Source organism: Notolepis coatsorum (assembly GCF_963971535.1).
Source record: "Notolepis coatsorum genome assembly, chromosome: 7".
NCBI classification, from domain to species: Eukaryota; Metazoa; Chordata; class Actinopteri; order Aulopiformes; family Paralepididae; genus Notolepis; species Notolepis coatsorum.
The window spans coordinates 28,975,294-28,990,658 of record NC_140171.1 but is presented as its reverse complement, the minus strand read 5'-3'; the positions used below and the strand labels follow the sequence as shown (position 1 = coordinate 28,990,658).

Below are 15,365 nucleotides of genomic sequence, written 5' to 3'. Positions count from 1 at the left end.
GATGGGTACAGTACAGTACGGCTCAATACATAGAATTGTTAAGGGGATGCAGACCAGAGAAAGACTTTCGTCTTGTTTACATCAGGGTTCCCTGTACAACTGTACAAGCAAAACTGTACATAGGAATATTGACAATATTGACATTTACTGTACATTAACGAGGAAATATTGTGCACTTCACACGTTTCTATAATTGTTTTGTCGAAACCGGAAAGCCTGTAGCCGGTACTTCCTGTACTTCCGTTTTCACACTTTAGGAGGCATATCTTTACCGCATCTTTACCAGTCCATTATTCATGTGGGAACTTGTTCCGAGTCGCGTGCTCGCCGTCAGTGACGTCACGTGCTGCACTCCTATCAAGGACAGTACGGAAATAATGACGGGCGGTCTGTCGAGCTACTAGTCAATCCAGTCAGTCAGTGAACATTCCTTAAATGTTTCGGTAGAATACCAGGTAAGTTGTTTTCCCTCTTATATCGTTATAACTTATAACTATCGGCAGCAGCTAATGAAAACTTTCTAAGAGATATTAACGGTGTGCATAACGAGGTACAGTGCCGTTAGTTATCGAGGAATTGACGTCAGTGCTGCTGACATAATTTACCTAGCCTCTAAGCCAGCCAAGTGCCAACGATGACTTGACTTTACCCCCCTGTGTCAAAACTTGAGGTAGGCAATAATAGTTGCAGCTAAGTTGCTTACCCATTCAACCTCAATCACCGGATGAATATTAGCTAGAAGCAGGGATACTGTATGTACAGTAATGTTACCTGACTAGCAGTCACGCGCTGAACTGTGTGATTGTAAGTCAAGGTGACTGACACGCGTCTCATCTTAGCAGCAGACCATTCAACATGAATGTATAGCAACATTATAACAACATTATAACAGTTACTGAATTATGCTGAAATAATTAACATTCTCATGGACATGGACTTTTATACATCATTATACTGTCACTATACTATCTACTATTTATTGCACTGGCACTATTGCACTTGGGACATTGATGTTATATTATTATTATTATTATTATTATTATTATTATTATTATTATTATTATTATTATTATTATTATTGAGGACATTGGGACATTGATATTATATTAGCATATTATTATTTTGCACATGCTATATTCAGTATGTTTGTATGCCAGTGGTGATGCTCCAAACTCAATTTCGTTGTACCAACAATGACAATAAAGATTCTATTCTATTCTATTCTATCAGTATTGGCACCGGTATCGAAGGTTTTCAAACGATACCCAGCCCTAGTTCTAATAACAATTTGTGCTGTGTAAACCTGTATTTAAATATTTTTTATATTTATTATTATTTTTAATTAGGGCTATCAAACTATATAAAATTATGAATCACACAATATCACAAGTTTAAGCGACCTTTGGGGGCATTTCAGTGACTTGTGCACAATACAAGTTGGGTCGACATTCTCTTGTTAAGCCAACCTATCACTCCCCAAGAGCACTTTAAAGGTACAATCTGTAATGTCACCGAATAACGACCTCTAGGCAAAAGAGACCCGTTTAGTATTGCACTTTGATTATATTTTTTGCTTTGGTCTGAGGGTTGGAATTTAGTAACATAATACTGTGGATTTTTCCAGACTTCTCTTGGCAGAGCCTGACATGCATGGTCAACAATAGCAAACTCGCCCCCATCCCCTCTCAATTCCAACCCACACATCAGACCTTAAACAAAGTGTAATACCAAGCTGGGCTCTTTTGCCTAGAGGCCGTTGTTTGGCTGTATTACAGATTTGTACCTTTTAAGCTCACATTTTAAACCTGCTTCCATCTTCATTAGGCTGCACAGAACCGGTGTCTGATATTATATGATCTGTTTCTGCATTGGCAGGGCTGCACCTGAATGTTGGATGGAGTCAGCAGCACCCGGTTGTACACCATCTTCTTTAGTCACAGAAAGGGCCTCAGAACATCCTGCACACCGGTGACTGAAGAATGGCCAAGTATTTCACTAATGCCACTGATATTAGGAGTACGTGGGACCATGTCGTCTCTGCATTCTGGCAGAGGTACCCCAACCCATTCAGGTATAGTATGTTAATGGTCTTCAATCACATTGTGGTCAGTATATAGGCCATATTAGGATGTGTACTGCTGTCACATATATGCAGATCGTCATACCAGGCTAAAACTGGGTGTTGTACATAATGAGAAATGTCCCAATACTGAAGTCCGATGCCAAGAAAAGTGACTTGATTTCAAGAGAGAACTCCACTTTGACCATACCAGTTTAAGATAACTGATATTCCTTTATTGATCCCCTTGGGAAAATTCAGGCATCATAGCAGCATGGTGGAGGGGCGGACAGGACTTATGGGCATAAATATAGGCAATACAATTATAGTACAGTAGAAATGTAAAAATAAGCAGTGTAAATAAGTAATTGTGATATTGTATGGTACTACGCAGGGCTCTTTTGCCTAGAGGTCGTTATTTGGCGGCATGACAGATTCTACCTAAGACTCTGATGGTATTGTATGGTGATAAACTTACTTTACATGTATCCCCTGGTCATGCTAACATGCTGGTACCCTGGTCATGCTAACATGCTGGTACCCTGGTCATGCTAACATGTTGGTACCCTGGTCATGCTAACATGTTGGTACCCTGGTGGTCATGCTAACATGTTGGTGCCCTGGTCATGCTAACATGCTGGTACCCTGGTGGCCATGCTAACATGCTGGTACCCTGGTCATGCTAACATGTTGGTACCCTGGTCATGCTAACATGCTGGTACCCTGGTCATGCTAACATGCTGGTACCCTGGTCATGCTAACATGCTGGTACCCTGGTCATGCTAACATGCTGGTGCCCTGGTCATGCTAACATGCTGGTGCCCTGGTTATGCTAACATGCTGGTGCCCTGGTCATGCTAACATGCTGGTACCCTGGTCATGCTAACATGCTGGTACCCTGGTCATGCTAACATGCTGGTACCCTGGTCATGCTAACATGCTGGTTCCTGGTCATGCTAACATGCTGGTACCCTGGTCATGCTAACATGTTGGTACCCTGGTCATGCTAACATGTTGGTACCCTGGTGGTCATGCTAACATGTTGGTGCCCTGGTCATGCTAACATGCTGGTACCCTGGTCATGCTAACATGCTGGTACCCTGGTCATGCTAACATGCTGGTACCCTGGTGGTCATGCTAACATGCTGGTACCCTGGTCATGCTAACATGCTGGTACCCTGGTCATGCTAACATGCTGGTACCCTGGTCATGCTAACATGTTGGTACCCTGGTCATGCTAACATGTTGGTACCCTGGTGGTCATGCTAAGATGTTGGTGCCCTGGTCATGCTAACATGCTGGTACCCTGGTCATGCTAACATGCTGGTACCCTGGTCATGCTAACATGCTGGTACCCTGGTGGTCATGCTAACATGCTGGTACCCTGGTGGTCATGCTAACATGCTGGTAGTTGGTCATGCTTTTGATGCGCAAGTGAGTTTGCCGATGTAAACCAAGGAGTATATAAAATATGTGTGCAGATTAGTGTTGTCACGATACTGGAAAGATATTTTATTAAATTTTTTTTAATAAATCTTGCTTTTGTTGCTGGTTGATTCTCCTCAGCTTCTCTCTGGTACTATAAGAAGATAAATATAACACTTTTAAAACCTTTTGTTTATCTTTAGATCACACATTTAAAAATAACTGTTCATCTCACTTCAATAATTTTTATTGCAGAACATGGTATTTTCTCAAGCAGACAGGTGTAAACACTGTAATATGTGTTGCATGTACCTGACAAACTGAACTGTTTGTATTACAGTCATATTCCAACTTAACTGAATGCACGTGTGTGTGTGTGTGTGTGTGTGTGTGTGTGTGTGTGTGTGTGTGTGTGTGTGTGTGTGTGTGTGTGTGTGTGTGTGTGTGTGGACTACTGTACTATTACAGGTATTGAAATAAACAATGCAACTTGAACTTCCTTATACAAATATTTTTTTTATTTATTTTTATTTTTATTATGAATAATAAAATATCGATATTTCGGAGTATTGAAACCGTTTTAAATATTCAGAATCGATATGTATCGATTTTTCGATATTTTTGCCAACACTAGTGCAGATTAGTAAACCCGCTAAAAGTCATATTTAAAGTGGTGAAAACAACAGAGAGGATCACCAGCTGCTCACTGCCCTCTCTGGAGGACATTGCCATCACACGCTACCTCAGCAGAGCCACCAACATCACTAAAGATTGACCCCGCTCACCACCTCTTTGAACTGTTGCCCTCTGGCAGCCGTTACAGGTTCAGCCAAAACACGCACCTCCAGACTCCGAGGCAGTTTCTTCCCCAAAGCAATTTGCACACTCAATATGAACATGTAAAGACGCCGAGAACCATTATGCTGCTATACACCTGGCTACCTTGCACTTTACAATTATGTGCAATATTGACATTCTATTATTTTTATACCCAGTTTTTAGTCTTTTTAACTATATGTATAGACTACTTCTGTTTTGATCTGTGTCGTGTGATTTTATGTATGTATTACGGTATGTATTCTACCGTATTCTATTTTATGCACCATTAGAGTGGCAAGTACAATTTTGTTGTATGCTATACAATGACAAATAAAGGCTCATTCTGCGGATTCTGATTTAGACCAGTATAGTCCTTGAAGTCAGCCCCTTTGATATCAGAAATTGCATATAAATTAAAGTCCTACATATTTCACAGATATCCCAAATGGATGTTTTGCTCTTTCATAATAATGTTGACTGCCGCAACACCGATTGGCTGCCAGAATAAGAGCATTGCTTTGAATATAACCGAAAAGAGAGCTGACTGGCGCCAGAATATATTATATATTATATTGTATCTTTATTTAGTTTATATATTCCATTTAATTTTATTCTACTTTTAATTGTCTGTTAATGTTGATGCACCAAAAGAACAAGACACATTGTATGTGCAAGGTTACTTGGCAATAAAGACATTTCTGATTCTGAGAATATTAAGAGCATTGGGCCTCATTCACGAAGCAATATAAGAACAGATTTCCTCTTATTTTGTTCTTAACTAGCATTTTTTCTTATTTTGTTCTTACCTGGGATTCAGCAAGGATTATGTTTGCTTTTCTCTTAGGCAAGAACAAATTCTAAGAGTGGTCGAGAGCACTCTTACCCAGATAAGAAACTCTTACCCATTCGTCAATTGCCCCCAAATACGACTTAAAAAACCCAGAACGTTTAAATTATTATTATTATTATTATTATTATTATTATTATTATTATTATTATTATTATTATTATTATTATTATTATTATTATTATTATTATAACTTATTGTGTGCGTTCTGCTTCTGAAATGGATTATATATTGCTGTTAGAACAGTTAGATGCTCTGGCCGCCCAGGCCGTATGCATAGAACGCATATTTAGAGATCGTCTAGATCTATTTGCAGAGCCAGATGGGTGGCTGCTTTGCTTACCTTAACCATTTCAGATTGCCCAGAGCTGTTCTTTTAGATGTATGCAATACTCTGGAGACTCAACTCAGACACAACACACGCCGGTCAAATCCTGTGCCTCCACACCTACAAGTTCTGAGCACACTGGGTTTTAGCCACAGGGACCTTTCAGAGAGATAGATGACAGGTCCGGTATTTCCGAACCTGCCGATTGGCTCTTGACAAGCGTGCAGTCGTTCAGTAAAACAATAAATTGTGCATGTATACAGTGCGCGTGTGTGTGTGTATATAGCTATAGGTGCTGTATGATGACAATACATTTGAATCTGATCTAATTTTGATCCGTCGCAAAGCGCTCCAGTGCTACCTGTTGAATACGGGGATCAAGCTCATGCAGACCCATGTTTTGCACACGCCTCATTCGCCTTAGAAGGAGCTGGCGGGGCGTGTCTGTATGCAAATGTGATGAACGAGAACACGCATTTCAGTTTAAGAATGAGTGGGATTCATCATTCAACCCACCTGAGGCCAATTGTTTTAATATAACAGAAAAGAGAGCAGACTTGCTGCCTGAATGACCTGCCTGTGTGTTTATGTCTCCCATCAGCACTCATGTTCTCACAGAGGACGTTGTGTACCGGGTGGTGACCGCGGACCATCAGCTCCTCTCTAGGCGTCTCCTCACCAAGACCAATCGGTTACCGCGTTGGGCAGAGAGGATCTTCTCCTCCAACATGTCCCGTTCTGTTTACATCATGGAGGACTCTATTGTGGACCCTATCACCCGGAGCCTGATCACCTATACCTGGAACCTCAACCACGTAACGCTCATGGTGAGCTCTCCTCTGGTGTCACTGTGTGCAAACTGTGCAATACTGATTAGTTATAATTAGGGCTTGGTATTGAACATTTTAACTTTTATGGTATTGACCGAATTGCTTCAATACTATTGGGTATTGAAAAATGCTGTGGTAACGAAATTTGGTATTGAATGATACACACATTTCGACACCTAAGTAGTTAATTTCATCGGTGTCAGTGAACCAATAAGCATGTTTGTTCCAAGGTATAACATTTCTTCTGATCAACCACAACCCAAAATCATCCAAAATGTAACAAAGCCACGATTGGCTCACTCAGCACACATGACGCACATAACTCGGCAAAGTAAGGTATCGGAAAAAAGTATGTTTTGGTATCTGTATTGAATCCCAGCCAGGTATCTGTATTGAATCCCATGTATCGGTATTGGCACTAGTGTCGAACGTTTTCAAACGATACCCAGCCCTAGTTCAAGAACAATTTGTGCTCTAAACCTCCATTTATTATTATTTTTAATTAGAGCTATCAAATGATAAAAAAAAATATATTAATCACACAATATCACATCAAGTTGAATCGACCTTTGGAGCATTTCAGTGACAAGTTGGGTCGACATTCTCTTCTAGTTAAGCCAACCTATCACTCCCCAAAAGCACTTTAAAGGTACAATCTGTAATGCCCCCAAATAACGACCTCTAGGCAAAATAACCCTGTTTAGTATTGCTCTTTCATTCCATTTTTTGCTATGATCTGATGTGGGTTGGAATTTAGTAACATATTATACTGTGGATTTCTCCAGACTTCTCTTGGCAGAGCCTGACATGTGGTCAACAATAGCAAACTCGCCCCCATCCCCTCTCAATTCCAACCCACACATCAGACCTAAACAAAGTGTACTACCAAGCTGGGCTCTTTTGCCTAAAGGCTGCAGAATAAGAGCATTGTTTTAATATAACAGAAAAGAGAGTCCACTGGCTGCCGGAATGACCTGCCTGTGAGTTTATGTCTCCATCAGCACTCATGTTCTCACAGAGGACGCTGTGTACTGGGTCGTGACCGCGGACCATGGGCTGTGATTAATCGTAATTAGCGCAAATGTCCCTCATTTACAGTCACATTGAGTACATACAGAAATTATTAATAAAATCATTAAAACACGATTGATCAAAGTCATTGTTTTAAACTCTGCAACAGAGGGGAGAATCTCAAGCTTTAAGGACTGTTGGTAGGGCTGGGCGATATGGCCAAAAACGATATCACGATAACGATATGATAATGTTATCATATCACTCGATTTAAAAAAGAAAAGAAAAAAATGTACTTATTTTTTTCCTTTTTTTTTTAAACAACAGATGTATGTTTATTTTGCAGCAATTCTTTGTCATTGCCGCCATCTTTAGTGTTACAGCCCCTCACACTCCAGTTCTCAGGCTGCATCTGGTTTGAAAGCGAAAGTAAACAGGCTTCTCTGCTGGCTGTGGCTCCAGGGGAGTTGAATAGTTCTGGCTCTGCTATTTTCTTTTTCTATCTTTTGGTGGACAAACCACCGCACATGTGCACCATGACTCGCGACTGGAGACTAGCTCTGCTAGCACACATAGCCTACTGTGTACAGACGGTTTCAAACTGTATTTTAAATTAGAAAGCAAACAAAATAAATGGACAAGAGGAAAATAAATCTCAATTTGGTCAGTATTGTCATTTGGACAAGCAAAGCCATTACTTTAAGTTTCAGGCAAGAAAGACAAGTCTGTCCACTGTCTCTGGTTTTAAAACTGCCCTCTTGCAGGTAAAAAAAAAAAAAAAATAATAATGACATTTTATTGATATTTCTTTTTTATCAATCAATATCGATTATTAAAATATATCGCGATAATTATCGTTTTATCGCCCAGCCCTAACTGTTGGGCATCATAACGAAATGCAGATTTACCATGTTCCCGAGCAAACTGGACCTAAAGGACCAGCCAGTCACTAGAACAGGTTCCATACGTTCCAAAATTCCATTCCAATAATGATGTGATATACAGTAAGGAGGTAGCTTACCAATAAGGGCCTTAAAAATGAACAAATACCAGTGTTCGTTGCAAGGGCCAACCAACTTTCTCATAAAGGACACAGTGATGAGTGTCGTATTTATCATTAGTGATGAATCTGAGGGCAGAGTGATGGACAGAGTCCAAGGATTTAAGGGTTGATGATGCAGCATGCCTATAAATTACATCACTATAGTCCAAGACTGATAAAAAAAAACTGCTTCGACAACTCTCTTCCTACTAATCAAAGGAAGGCTGGTTTTGTTTCTGTATAGGAAGCCAATTTTCTGTCTTAACTTGGAGGCAAGATTGTCCACATGGAATTTAAATGTAAATGTCTCATCGAGCCACACACCAAGATATTTATATTCAGTGACTCTCAATGCTAGAACCACTTATGGTAGACTAGATATGTGTACACCATCATATTCAATATTTCTGTCTCTAGAAAATGACATAAATCTAGTTTTACTATCATTAAGAACCAATTTAAGTTCAATAAGAGCTTTCTGAAGGATAATAAAGGCAAGTTGTAAATTCTCAGTGGCCAATTTTACAGAGTCAGCAATACAATACAATACACAACAGTATCATCTGCATACAGATGGGCTTGACAACCATTCAGCAAAGACACAATATCATTAATATAAATAGTAAAGATGACAGGACCTAGAATTGAACCCTGTGGCTAGAGCTGCCGCGATTACCGCATTACCGCGGTATCGCTGTTACATCACGGCCACCGCAGCGTTAAGCTGAATACCGCATCACAAACGGGGACGGAGGATTTTTTTTCTCTCACAGCCACACTCTGCTGACCGTCTTGCCCCTCCCAGACCCGTGGCATATCGTCAACAAACTCTCGAGTGCATGGGCACCGTCCTCAGAGCTCCTCTTTCAACATTTAACAAGCATTAAACAAAATGGCCCAGTCATCTATTCACTTTTGTTTAATACATGAGGCGACACGTTGTCTAGTGTTATCTAGCTACTGATAGCTCCTGATATCAACGTCTGATATAATCAGTTTGGTATTCATTTCGCAAGTGCTGGGCCCCGTTCCTCGTACCTGGATAACTGAGTTAGCCGGATAACTTTAACTGGATAACTGAGTTAGCCGGACTTTCCGGTTCCCCGTACCTGGATTTTCCAAATCACCATGACAACAGATCCAAAAGTTTGAGCCTGGTCGAAAGCAGAGTTTAAGTTCAAGTTAGCCTGAACCATCGCCACGCCCCCGCAAAAAAGTGACAGCCCGTTTCCTGAAATTATTCCCACAGTCTACGATCTGCATTATACCATTCTGAATTACGTTTTTGTGCTCCATTCTTCCAGAGGGGGCTTTTGAAATGTAAAATAGACCCAAAATGCTGATACTAAATTCACTTTGTCCTAAATAATGCACGTTATATATACCGTGGCGCTCGCTCGGTGCGATGTACACATTATGACGTGGTTATTTTAATTGTAACTGGGATTAAGATGTCTGATGAGATGCGCTGTTTGACGGATTTGAGAAATTGAATGAGCCGTTGACGTCACATTAATGAATGAGGATAAAGAAATAAAACTTCATTCAAAATAAAGAATATTCTAAACACGGGTCTCTCGTTCATTAATGTATAAACAATGAATTTATCCCATCTGGTCCAGTGGCGCAGCGGTAGTGCTCAAGCCTGCCAACCCAGTGACCGGTGTTCAAAACCCTGTGTTTCCAATATAATTTTTTTGAATATAATATTAATGATTATACGCCAAAGTAGCCTGGTTTTAAGTTAAAATATTATAAATCTACATGCATTGAGGATGTCATTCTTTATATAGCTCTCAACGTGCACCAAATTGAATTATTCCTATATTGCAAAAAGAAGGAAAAGACTAGGGTCTCGAACCCCGGTCGTCTGCGTGAAAGTCAAAAGAACAACCCGTTAGACCACATTGGAGATAAGTTAAAGATCGACTATACATCAATCAATGGGTAAGAGAGCCGTATCGTAATTTTGTATAACAGTTTAACAAATTATTTTCGCTAGCAAGATCTCATTTGATTATTCAATCCAGCAGGCAAGTTTAAAGAAATATAATCTGATTGATTGAGGTAATGAGGGACTTAGAATTAGCCTATAGATAACGCATTTAACTTGTCGGCGAGGCGATTGAGCCGTATTGCAATCTGTCAATAAAGTCTTAAATCAATTAATCAATCAATGCCGTTAGAGAATCAGGATCTCTGCCATCGATACGTGCTGGCTTTTCACCTAAAGCGGCCGCGCGCACTTAGCCTGAGTCTCAAGTCTGAATCGAGTTAACGAGACTGAATCCACCTTCGAGGAACAGGAAAATCCCGGCTTCGAACATCGGGTTAACTGAATCTGGATAATGACATCTTGATCGACTTAGTTGAACCAGGTACGAGAAACAGGGCCCTGGCTAGCGTTGGCTAACTAGCTATCGCTCGTGAGCTACCGAGCTAACGTTACTGTTTAAACAAAACTACACAGTCAACTATTTTTAGTTTAATACATGATGAGGCGTTGTCTAACTGGCTAGCTACTGATAGCTCCTGATATCAACAAATGCGCATTTCAGTTTAAGAATGATAGGGATGCGCCAGCATGAGACCTCCGTTAGCATAGGTAGCTAACGTTAGATCACTATTAGATCACAACGAAATGACCCAGTAAACTAAATAGTTCACTTTATTTAATACATGATGCATTGTCTAACGTCATCTAGCCGGCTAGCAGTAGCTACAGATAGCTCTTGATATCAATGTCTTATAACATAATTGACATTATTCGTTTTTGCAGCTGAACATTGGCTAATTAGCTATCATGCTTCATAACAACACTGGGAAGATGGCAATGCTGAATGTGATTTGACACAGACAGTGGAGGCTGGAACTGTTTGCAGATAGCAAGCATTTTGACTTGTTGCGTGGTGGCGATGTCTCGCAGATAATACAACTACAAGTATAATTATATAACACTTATATGCTATAAAGAATAGACTACTAAAAAAAAATAAAAAAAAATGCATTCAAACTTTATTTATTATTATTTATTTTGCGGTTACTGCCGCAGTAGGAAATATTTCGCAAATTTGTGCAGTAAGGAAAACATCAATACCGCGGCAGTTCTACCTGTGGCATACCTTTAGTTATTAGAACCAATCACTGAATCACATGTATTTCTATCCAAACCAATAGCTAATCTTTTTAATAAATGGTGATCGACGGTATCAAAAGCTTTTGACATATAAGCAATAAAGAGCGCAGCACAGTGTTTTTTCTTGTCTAAAGCCAATATTATGTCATTAGTAACTAGAGATGGCTGTGCTATGGTTGGCTCTGAGCCCAGATTGGTGTGGGCTTAGTACTACAGAGTGATTTTGAGAGAAAGGACTTAAGTTGATTATTCACTAAAGACTCCAGCAGGATAAGTTGGAGATAGGACGGTAATTTATTTAAATCATCTCTAACACCACCTTTATGCAACGGGATCACATGAGCAAATTTCCAGACACTGGGAAATCTTCCTGTTGAGATAGAAAGATAAAAAATATGTCAATTGCTCTGTAATTACAGGAATTGAGGGATGTGATCCACGGGACTAAGTGTAAATCGTCAACACTTAATATGAGCGGGTAGTGAATTATTTAGAGGTCTTGTTTTCTTTAAGTGAACTGCCTTCCAAAACTGAGCTGGGTTTGTGTAGGAACTTGTAATTAAATCTAAATAGTAATCTGATTTAGCCTTTCTCATAGCTGTGGTACATCTGTTTCTGAGTTGTTTGAAAGCAAGCCCGAAAAATCTCCCACCACTAATAGTTCACAATCAACGAGAAATGAGGTTTGCTAAAGTGTCTACAGTTTCTGTGCCAGCAGCTGGGGGTCTATATACACCTATTACAATAAAGACCAATCAATTTAATTTCTTTTGGCATGGAGACTGAATGAACGATAAACTCGCTTTGACATATACGACCACTCCACCCCCCTCCCAGCTCGATCCACCCTGTACAGATTGTAGCCCATTACAGCTACATCTGAATCAACAATGCTTTTCTTAAGCCATGACTCACTTAGGACAAGGGTATCAGGGTCAGATTGTAAAATGAATGTATTCGCATAGTCTAGTTTCTGGATTAGGCTTCTGATATTTAGCAGGATCATTGCACTTGAAGCAAATAAAAAAAATACATTGCAAAATGCATCTGTAGAGGCTGTGGTAATGAAGAAATGCATGACCAAATGGTTAGGGGAAGTAATGATAAGTACTTATCTGTCACAATAAGTCTTCAATAACATTGAATGGCAATACATATTGTGAATACATGTAGAGAAAAGTCAAGAATCTGTAATGCCGCCAAACAGCGACCTCTAGGCAAAAGAGCCCCATTTGGTATCATGCTTTGTTGACTTTAAAAGTTTTTAATTGGTATAATGTGTGAATTTCTCCAGACCTCTCTTGGCAGAGCCTGAGGTGTGGCCAGCAATAGCAACCCCTCCCCCTATACCCGCTGAAATCCAATCCACACATCAGACAAAAAGAATAACTGAAAAAAAGAAAAAGTGCAATACCAAGCGGGGCTCTCTTGCCTAGAGGTAGCTGTTACAGTTTCTACCTTTAATGATAACGTTAGCTTTGTTGAGTCCGTCAGGTGGGTCCTTCAGAATGGGATACACCGTTTTTATCATTAGAATCAGAATCGGAATCAGAAAGGTCTTTATTGCCAAGTAAGCTTGTACATACAAGGAATCTGTCTTGGTCGTTTGGTGCATCAACAGACAATTAACTCTTTCAGTGCCACTCACAAGATTTCTCGGGTTTTTTTATAGGTGGTTGCGTGCCACTCACGAGATTTCTCAGAATTATTATTATTATTATTTTTTTGCGATCTGAAAAATGATTGCATCACCCGAGCCTACCCGAGTATAGCCGAGCTGCGCCGGTGATCACTGTGGAAAAAAGCGCCCCCTGTCGTCTCCCAGATGACATAAGTGATTTTGGAATGGACTCAATGAAAATGAATGGGGAAAAAAATCCGGTACTCCACATTTTCCAGTTCACTGATCCAGCCGGGGTTACCACAGTTCATTCTGGAGCCTCAGGTCCCCGCGGATCATGGAGATCTACAGTGTCGCGTTGGATCCATACACGTATCGATTTTTTCGAATGGTGATCAGGAATTGGAATATACCAGTTGGATACCATCTGATGTCAGGTAAGGACTCTTGTTATCAGTGGTAGGATAATCGGAGTAAGTTTGATGAAGTTATAAGCTGTTTTGTGAAATGTCTTCTTTCGGTTTCACTGTAAAAGTCTGTGAGGAAATCAACGGAGCGATTATCAGTGCGCGGCCGTAATGTGCTTGCGTGCACGTATAATATTGATCATCTAGCGTTTATTTGAAAACGATTCATAAAAAGGCCGACGAATATCAACGTTGTGGAATATTCCACTAAAAGACGATTTTCATAGAATGCTCCAGAATGAGCTGTTTTTTATATCAAAACGGGGGCTTTTCTAACTGCTCTGAAACGGAAACGACGCGATAAAAAAACAATCTGCCTTCACAGCACTGACTGGAAAATAGTCTTTGATAATGCGATGGGCAGATTAGACACATAGCCATAATTTAAAACATAGATTAGGCGATATTAACGTTAACATTGGCCCCGATGGTGGCATTCAAGCGGTAAAACGGAAAACCAGGCGTGGCACTGAAAGAGTTAAAGTAGAATAAAATTAAATGGAATATTTAAACAAAATTGGAATTAGAATAGAATATAGGACAGGGCTGTACAATTGTGCAGGATTGTATTAGATTATATATACTAAATTAGAAAAAAAAAGTGCAATTGTGCAAATAATATGAACAGTGTCATGGTCAGATGCTCACAGTCTTAATACAACACACAATGAAGTGAATGGCGTCAGCTCAGCCTGTAGACAGTACCTCAAACTTGGAAAGACTGCAACATGCATACAACTTGTTTTTATTCAAAAGTCCACTCGGACACTTGATGTATTAATGAGTGAAATCTGGGGATGTTTGGTCACTCGTCTCTCTCCTGGGTTGCATGTCAGAGTGATCAGGAAGGAACACACTTCCCACATCAGCGCTGGCTTTTGAAGTTATAGGAGATGGTTGGGGTCAAAAGGTTATTCATGGAGGATTTCACGGAATTGAGATATTAACACGGAATTCAGAATTATCGCGGAATGGCGTGGAATTTGCTTAAATTATACATAAATCGGTTTTCATATAAATCAATCTTCACTACGACTCTATAGCGGTGGCGCTGCACGGTCTACGTGGGCCGCAGAATACAGTGTGTGTGTGTGTGTGTGTGTGTGTGTGTGTGTGTGTGTGTGTGTGTGTGTGTGTGTGTGTGTGTGTGTGTGTGTGTGTGTGCATGTGTGTGTGTGTGTGTGTGCGCACGCGAGCGTGTGCCCCCATCCCATCTCTTGTCTTTGGAAAGACCAGATGAGGTCAGAGGAGTTTGATAGTATTTACTGAGGATGGCCAGATAATGTTGATATTTAAACTTAAAAAAATATTATACAGAGAGAAGCTTCAGCAAGTACAAAACGCTGCTGACCGACAAAAGAATCCCTCACTGAGGAAAACACAAAGCGCCTAACCATCATGTATCACAATGGTGATGTCAGCCAGAGATGGGGAGAAGCATGAACCTGTAAATGACATCTCTTTGAAAGAAATTACATTTGAGTTTTTTTCTGATTTTATTTTAAACAAATTATTATTTTGTATTATTTAACTATTTAATTATTATTTAGTTATTGCACTGCACTGGCAGTTGAACTGCATTGAACTGAACTGAATTATTATTATTTTTAAATCCATTCAATTTTGTATTGTTTTTTTTTGTTAAACCTAAATCCAAAGGGAACAAATATAAAAAACAGAGAAATCCAAAAACAGGAAAATTAAGAACAGAGAAGTCCGAAAAAACAGGAAAATTCAAATCCGAAAACAGGAAAAGATAAAAACGGATTTCATAGGGCCC

The 15,365-nt window shown here is 39.9% G+C and overlaps 1 protein-coding gene across 1 annotated transcript in view; it reads left to right on the top strand.

Annotated features, from left to right (window-relative positions):
- The first annotated feature begins 371 nt into the window (after positions 1–371).
- Positions 372–15,365, top strand: part of LOC311232023 (PRELI domain-containing protein 1, mitochondrial-like) — a 33,497-nt gene continuing 18,503 nt past the window's right edge. Inside the window, exons 1-3 of the mRNA XM_084318687.1 lie at positions 372–455; positions 1,876–2,071; positions 6,080–6,305. Of these exons, the coding sequence (XP_084174813.1) occupies positions 1,980–2,071; positions 6,080–6,305 (318 nt within the window). The 5' untranslated portion in view covers positions 372–455; positions 1,876–1,979. The remainder of the gene's footprint in view (positions 456–1,875; positions 2,072–6,079; positions 6,306–15,365) is intronic.